The sequence below is a fragment of the Bidens hawaiensis genome, unplaced genomic scaffold, assembly GCF_021521415.1.
Source record: "Bidens hawaiensis isolate Kalapana, Puna unplaced genomic scaffold, B.hawaiensis_p1.1 tig00023981_1, whole genome shotgun sequence".
Lineage (NCBI taxonomy): Eukaryota > Viridiplantae > Streptophyta > Magnoliopsida > Asterales > Asteraceae > Bidens > Bidens hawaiensis.
The window spans coordinates 112848-120953 of record NW_027493766.1 but is presented as its reverse complement, the minus strand read 5'-3'; the positions used below and the strand labels follow the sequence as shown (position 1 = coordinate 120953).

Sequence of the window (8106 nt, the reverse complement as noted above, 5' to 3'; positions counted from 1 at the left end):
TGGGGTTGGAAAAAGTTTAAGGAGAAGTTGTCCAGATGGATTCCATAAAGATGGGCGTGTGTTGAACACTAAGGCCTCTTCACTCGACGTAATCAGGATTTCTACTCAAACCCAACTAGGCCCTGAGGACACCTTATGCTCGGATGGCACAATCCAGCATTTTTTATAAAGTCTTACAATGGATGTGAGCTAAAGTCTCTAGACAACGTTGTTGTTTCTTTCATCTTGGTTGTTCGAGCAAATACTTAAAAAGAAGACTACAAACTTAGATACTCTTGAGTGAATTCATTAGATCAAGAGAAGAGCGACTTGTAAGGGACCTCGACCTTTATAAAGACGTCTCTGGTGATCAACATCCTGTTTAGTGAGACATTGTAGCGGTGATATATACCGGATTAAAGAGACGTTTATAGTGAAGACAACATTTGATTGAGGATCAAGAAGTGGTCATACACTAGGGTGGTTAATCTTCTTCCGAACCACTGTACATTATGGTGTTTGTTTAGTCTTGATTTGATTGATAATCAAAAAGAATTCTTCAGTTACTACTTGTATTTTAAAAACCATCTTTTCACCCTACTCCAGATCTCTATATGTTAATTCAAAATGGATTAATATAAAAATTGTTTTGCTAAATTAAATATCTTGAATCCATGAGGCATCTGTAAAGTGAACACGCGGTGATATACCACTAATGAAGATCTTAATAAAATGAAACTGCAATACAAAATCAAGCTAAGTACACGTTATGTTTTTGTAATGACTCCATGAAATTAGATTAAAATTTGCTATTATATGGAGATATGTTAGGAACAGGAATAAATGGAGGGGTTCTTTTTGAATTTTATAACTTGATTTTACAAGAAGTTAAGGAATACTTGCAAGGTAAAGAAGAGAAATAAGACGACCACACGCAGATAATCATATCCGTCAAAACAAGCAAGAAAACACAATTCAAAAGGGAATATTTCATTAGACCTTCTAACAACACCAGTCCACCAAAAGTTAGCAAATGTTAGTTAGGAGATATGACTACAGAAATAATAAACCAAACAGTTAGGGCCATAATCTCTAATCCCCCTTTACATGCAATGCAGTCTGCTTCTTTCCCGCCTTACAGGAATCCTGCTTCCGCTCCGGCTGCGTGACCAGCTCCTGCTCCGACTGTAACTCCTGCAGCTTCTACCCCGGCTCCTGCTACGGCTTAAACTCCTGCTCCTGCTCCGTCTTACAGCCCTGCGTGTGCGGCTTCTACCCCGCCTGGGACTAGGGCTCCGGCTCCTACTCCTTCCACGCCTTACAGGTGTCCGGCTCCGGCTGCGTGACCAGCTACGGCTCCGGCTTCGGCTACAGCTTCTTCCCCTGCGACGATCACCATCTCTTCTGTTATCAAATTGCCCTCTGCCAAAAGAATCCTTCAATCTATCATTTCTATTCCGACCACTATCTGGTCCACCAGATCCAACACCACAACCACCTAACCTGTCATTCCTCCAGCAACCTCTACCTCGAAAGCCACCACCACGTGTCGCAATCTCTCTCACATTGTGTGGCACAGGCTGATTGGCTGCTCCATCAACTTTAGTAAGATCAGTGGAGGCATGTTTACAATCCTGTTCAGAAATAAAAGCTTCATTAGCTGTACATATGAGAAAAGAAACTTAAGAGATATGAATATGCATATATAAATATGTATAATGTACAAGGTGGCTAGCGGTGTGTGTTACCTGTGTACTAGACTTGTTTGCAGCAAGTTCATTTGCATTGTCAATGTGGACCTGAACAGGATTGACCAGAAGATCACTAGCTATATTCCTCACCTCTCTGCGCCAGGTGGCAGCATACATTAGGGTTTGCTTTCGAGGGGGTATCTCATTAACAATCTTCCTGATTTGAGGTTCAAATCCCATATCAAGCATCTTATCAGTCTCATCGAGCACAAGAAGAGACACTTGACCAAAGTCAAGCTTCCTCAATTCAATAGCCTCATTAAGTCGACCCGGAGTTGCTACAACTATATCCGCTCCTCGTTCTAGATCCTTCAGCTGCGGGCCCTTAGGACCCTCACTATACAAACACTAAACCATATTCACACACACATTAGCAATACTAGATGCAAAAAAAACACACACACACACACACACATATATATATGGGAACTAAAGACTCACTAAGCAAGAGATCTTGACAGGTCGGCCAAATTTAATGGCCTCATGTTGTATTTGAAGAGCAAGTTCTCTTGTGGGAGATAAAACAACAACCGTGGGCCCATGTTCATGATTGTTGTTACAATGACGAAGCAGCATGAGAGCAGGAATCAAATAGGCTAGTGTTTTACCAGAATCTGTCTTTGAAAGTGCCACTAGGTCCCTGTTTTGCAGGGCAATAGGCCACGTTTGTGCCTGAATGGGTGTCGGCAAAGCAAAACCAGCAGCATATATCTGAAAAAAAGCATATTAATTAACTCTGTGCAAAACCAAACATCTGTGATCAAATTTTAATAGTTCAAGAGAAAGACTTACCTCCATCAGTATTTCTGGAGGGAATCCAGTGGACTCAAATGACATGAATGGAGCTGGAACTTTATCACCCTATGGAATTAAGAGAAACTAAGTATGAAACATATTAATCACACATTAAAGTCAGAGTCAGGGAACAAACCATTGCGGTTACATCATGTTTTTTAGGGTGAATGTCGACAGATGATTGAGTCAAAGCATCTGGAGAGGCCACAACTGTTGGAGTTCCAGAGTTTATCTTCTGAAACAACACAGTTTGCATTCACATTAGTATTGTTCAAAAATGGAAGCAAGACTAAACTAATGAAACCATAAAACATTAAGCTGAGAAGTAAAAAGTAGTTACCCCATGAATTTTTGGCATTGGTGTTGGAAGCTTAGGTTGATGAGGGACCAAAGCAATCCCACCATTTTTAGCATTAAAAGGTGTACTATCCTTCAATCCGACCGATGAAACGTTTGGCACTTTTTTCTGAAACTTTGGTCCACATTGTGGTTGACTAAACGGTGATGGCTGCTGCGTGTTTAAGTCAGGACCACCACCATATCGTGTAGGAGGTTTTTGAATAACAATATCTTGTTTCCGAGAATATTCCTGTGGCCACTGCTGGTACCCCGTGTAATGCCGCGTAAACTGGTAGCCCTGTGACGGATCCATACGATACGACTGAGGTGTGTTATATCCTTGCTGAGGTGGCATTCTTTGTTTTGGTGTTACAAACATCTGAGGTGCAGACACGGGTTCAGATACAAATGGCAGCACGGTGTTAGGTTTCTATCTGATAAGGTGCGGCCGCCGCCTCAGCAGCCATCTATCTGATAACAAAATAAATATGCAGACACATTAGCTCTTGTGGTAATAGTGTAAGAAGCTAGCAATATACTTAAAACAAACCCTAACTTTCTTCTGAAATATTAGCAAAATTCAACTGTTTTCCACTACCAGATTAACAGTCTACTTAAAGAAGTCATCGGCTTCAAAATGTGCAGTTTCTACATGTATGTAAACTAGGAGGAGTCTAGTGCATTGAAACACCGTAAAGTAAAGTAAATAAAATCAAAAGCATTGTTAGGTTACCTTTGCTTGTTATTAGAATCGATTGCAGAGTTAGGGCTTGGTGTTTTAGGGTTTTGATTTTTGCTTTGGTGTTTGATTTTCAGTGTTTAGTTTATTTGTACGGGAAAACGGAGGATTTTGAATTTTTCCATTTATTTAATTTAATTATATTGTAACTTTGGATTCTATGCGTCTAGTTTTATTTTGTTTTTTTATGCCTCATTTCATTTCATTATCAGCAAAAAGTTTAAAATCTTGTGTTACGTGTTCATGTTACGCAAAAGGTAATTATTTACATAGCCTTTCCTTTTTAGAAACTAAAAGCCATAAAATAAATACAAAACTATTTTATCAAACTCCATTGCGAGCAAATAAGACTATTTTATAATAAACAAGCATCTGCATAACGAGCTTTATATTAGCCCGGGTGTTGTGACCTGCAACCCTCTCCACCTCACCTCTTTAACCAAAAAACACCTTCCATCCGGTGCCACCCCAAACGACATGGGCGTCACCCTTTTCCCACCTTTACCTTATTGTGCTAATGCCCAAGAGGGCTAAATCAGGTGGGGGTCCACTCCCAATGCACCAATCAAACTTTTTTTTTAGTTTCCCACATCACATAACACTACCACAACAACATCTAGTCTAATGGTATCAAGGTGTGTACATAGTAATGTTCCCTCTCTAAGTGGTGAGGGTTCGAGTCCCACAGTGGACAATAATGTAGATTTAGTAAATGAAATCCAAGGATATGTAAGCCGTTAAAAAAAACGAGGTTTATATTACAACTTTCCGTGTTTTGTTGACCAATTTATAAAGCATAGGCAACATAATGTTTATTTATACAACAAAAGAATGGATGTGTTATATTCTACTTTTACAAACTCTTAGTAACCAAACAAACGTGATCAATTTTTATTTCAACTTACAAATAGTTGATAAATAAAGATAGGAGAAAGAGATAAGTACTCTGGTGCCACATAAATAAAATGATACAAAGCGGTTCCGTTGTATAATGTTCACGCCTTAATCTTTCACTAAATGTCTCTCTAAGCAATAGGCATCACATATGCATTCATGTCTCCCTACACTAATAAGATATTCCTGATGTTGGTGAAGGATAACGAGGGAAAAAAGATGGAAAGATGTATTCAACAAATCGAGATGAGATGATTTTATTTCAAATTTCAAAAACAAGTTATCGTGCCGGGTATCAGGCTAGTGAAATAATGTTCTCTCAAGTTGAACTTAGTGAGCTAGATATGGCATATGCGATTAAAATTGGGTCAAAATTAAAATTATTTAAGCAAGTGGTTTTACTTTTACAAACCATGCTAGCTTAGCCCGACTAAAGAACCATTCAGGCGGGCTTCAATCCACGAGACATTTGAACAACCTACATAAACTACATGACAAGTAACGTCTTTGGATACTTCTTGGTCTTCTCTGTGTTCTTGAGATATAAACTCAGGTGTATATATATGAATTAATAATCACTAAGAAAACGTGTTTTTACTTTCCAAGGTGTTTTAGATATGCAGAAAACGAGTCAAGGTGTTGGAGCAAAATTGCTTTCAGACAGACCGTAGATCCAACGTTAACATGGGTAGCAATTCTCTTATCACCGGTTTTTGGTCATTAAGTAAAAACCCAAAACTGAATCATGCTTTCGTATCGAGTCACAGAAGAAACTCAGCCAACTTCAAATAATATGAGCTTCCAAATGATTACGTTAGTTTGTTAAAACAATCAAAATTCTTTGTCTAGATTCGCTCTGAAAGTAACTGGATCGCTGATACATGGTCGATCTGTGGTATCAATCGTGATTCTTTTGTTCAAAGTTGTTCCCAGCCTTTTACTATGTAGTTTCGGCAGTTAATACTTGGCTCCTCCATATCTAGCATAGGTAGTTAGGTGTTTGTGATGTGTAGAAGATAACACTTGATCAACTGCTTATGGCCGAAAACCCACGGTGAGATATATTATAGGTTACGCAGACTCGATAGTAATTGAAAGTGTTTCAATTCTTATAATGAAAATATAAAATAAATTCTCTATTTAAACGTAAACAACAATTAAAAATAGCCCAAACAGTCACCAAAAATGACACCCGAAACCTATAGTTAAGCCATACCTGACTGATGTTTAACCTTTAGAGGCAGAAAAATAAATCCACTGGCAGTGTATCGATTAGGGTTCTGCAATATGATTTACAGCTCCCGCAGGATCAATACCACCCTCGGGCTGTTGCATAACACCCGGTTCAGAAGTTAGACCAACAACAGGCACATCTGCTTCTCTTTGATCAAACTTGGACTCACGCCTTCTTTCACGCCTTACAGGTGTTCGGCTTCGACTCCGGCTCCGGCTGCGTGACCAACTCCGGCTCCGTGACCAGCTACGGCTCCGGCTGCGGCTTCTACTCCGGCTATAGCTCCTTCCCCTGCCACGGTCACCATCTCTTCTGTTATCAAACCGCCCTCTACCACGCCCACGACCCCCACCACCATCACGGGAATCCCTGAATCTATCATTCCTATCCCAACCACCATCCGGTCCGCCATATCCAACACCTCTAGGACCACCACGACCTCCAAAGCCGCCATCCCTCCCGCCACCACGACCTCCAAAGCCGCCATCCCTCCCGCCACCACGGCCTCCAAAGCCGCCATCTCTCCCTCCACCACGACCGCCAAATCCTCCACGACCTCCAAACCCGTCATCCCTCTGGCCACCTCTACCTCCAAAGCCACCACGGCCACCGTCCCTCATGTCACCACGACCACCAAAACCCCCATCCCGCATGTCACTGCCACCACGGCCACCAAAACCTCCATCCCTTGAGTCAAAACCACGGCCACCACGACCACCACCAGAATCCCAACGTCCGCCACCACGACCGCCACCAGAATCCCAACGCCCACCACCACCACCAGAATCAAACCTGCTCACTCCACCCCGCTCCTTCCCAAAACCAGGCCCGCCACGTGCTGCAATCTCACGCACCGCAGGTGGTACAGGCTGATTGGCTCCCTCAAGAAGTTTGATAAGATCCGCAGCGTGTTTCCAATCTTGCTCAGAAAAGAAAGTGTAAGCCACTCCTTTTGCACCTGCCCTTCCGGTTCTACCTATTCGATGAACATAGTCCTCAACACCGTTAGGGAAATCAAAATTAATCACCACCCTGAAAACACAATAAAAACTTAGAAATTTGCCAATACAATACAAAAATGCAATTCATTCAACTTTTTACCTTACGTCCTTTATGTCAAGACCACGTGCAGCAACATCAGTAGCAACTAATATTGGGGACTTTCCAGAACGGAACTGATTGAGAACCCAGTCTCTCTCACTCTGAGATTTGTCTCCGTGAATGGCAGCAGCCCCAAAATTATGACCAATACTACGTGTGAGTTGATCACATAACTTTTTAGTTGAACAAAAAATAATGATCTTCGATCCCCTTTCTTCAGATCTCAGAATCTGCTCCACACGCTTCTGCTTCTGAAAGTCAGGGACCACTTCCACATACTACAACAACACATACAATAATATGTCATTATTATGGCTGTGTGCTTACTTTGTAAGGAAGCCAAGAGAAACATATGCAACAGTCTGTTAGCACTTACCTGTGTAATAGATTTGTTTGCAGCAAGCTCGTCCGCATTGCCAATGTTGACCTGAACAGGATTGACCAAAAGATCACTAGCAATTTTCCTGACTTCTTTGGGCCAAGTGGCAGTATACATAAGGGTTTGCCTTCGAGGGGGTATTTCATTCACAATCTTCCTTATTTGAGGTTCAAAACCCATATCAAGCATCCTATCAGCCTCATCAAGCACAAGTAGAGACACTTGACGAAAGTCAACCTTCCTCATTTCAAGAATATCATTAAGCCGACCTGGAGTTGCTACAACAATATCTGCTCCTCGTTCCAACTCCTTCAGTTGTGGGCCCTTAGGTGCCCCACCATACAGACACTGAACAACATTCGCACACACATTAGCAATACTATATGCGAAAAAAGTATACATATATGATCACTAGAGACTCACCGTGCAAGAAATTCTGATGGATCTGCCAAACTTGATGGCTTCATCTTGTATTTGAGTAGCAAGTTCTCTTGTGGGAGATAAAACCACCACTGTGGGCCCGAATTGGGGATTGTTGTGACAGCGTCTAAGCAGCATGAAAGCAGGAATCAAATAGCCTAATGTTTTACCAGAACCTGTCTTTGCAATTGCCACTATGTCCCTGTTTTGTAGAGCAATAGGCCATGTTTGTGCTTGAATAGGCGTCGGTGAAGCAAAACCAGCAGCGTATATCTGAAACAAAATCATATTAATTAAACCTCTAGCCTAACAAACATGTTTCAATGAAATGTTGAGCATTATGCAGGGAAGTTAAAAATGTCCAGGAATTTATAGAACGACTAAATTAGAAAAGAAAAGGTTAGATATGGAGTTGCTTACTGAAGCAACTCGAGGCAAGAAAAGGGTGCAATTATGACAAAAGAGACAGGGCCAA

At 41.3% G+C, this 8106-nt stretch overlaps 2 protein-coding genes across 5 annotated transcripts in view; both read right to left on the bottom strand.

Moving 5' to 3' along the window:
* Positions 1-1082: 1082 nt before the first annotated feature.
* On the bottom strand, positions 1083-2855 carry LOC143568353 (DEAD-box ATP-dependent RNA helicase 40-like). The gene is made up of 5 exons (XM_077054522.1): positions 2662-2855; positions 2523-2591; positions 2172-2441; positions 1728-2078; positions 1083-1613 (listed from the first exon to the last, which is right to left on the bottom strand). Exons 1-5 carry the CDS (start codon positions 2779-2781, stop codon positions 1083-1085), a joined length of 1341 nt encoding a protein of 446 aa, XP_076910637.1. The 5' UTR covers positions 2782-2855.
* A 2814-nt stretch (positions 2856-5669) lies between these two features.
* Positions 5670-8106, bottom strand: part of LOC143568363 (DEAD-box ATP-dependent RNA helicase 14-like) — a 49531-nt gene continuing 47094 nt past the window's right edge. For 3 of the 4 annotated variants that reach the window (XM_077054536.1, XM_077054534.1, XM_077054532.1), the window contains 4 exons: positions 7635-7904; positions 7209-7559; positions 6833-7110; positions 5670-6763 (listed from right to left, as the gene is read on the bottom strand). In XM_077054536.1, coding sequence (XP_076910651.1) covers positions 5770-6763; positions 6833-7110; positions 7209-7559; positions 7635-7904 — 1893 coding nt within the window. In that variant the 3' untranslated portion in view covers positions 5670-5769. The remainder of the gene's footprint in view (positions 6764-6832; positions 7111-7208; positions 7560-7634; positions 7905-8106) is intronic. The other variant, XM_077054533.1, reaches the window with a different exon arrangement.

Coding starts and splice junctions, on each gene's coding strand:
- LOC143568353 (XM_077054522.1), bottom strand. CDS start 2,781: ATGCAAACTGTGTTGTTTCAGAAGATAAACTCTGGAACTCCAACAGTT. Junction 2,592..2,661: donor AACATGATGTAACCGCAATG/GTTTGTTCCCTG, acceptor TTAATTCCATAG/GGTGATAAAGTTCCAGCTCC. Junction 2,079..2,171: donor CTGTCAAGATCTCTTGCTTA/GTGAGTCTTTAG, acceptor AATATGGTTTAG/TGTTTGTATAGTGAGGGTCC.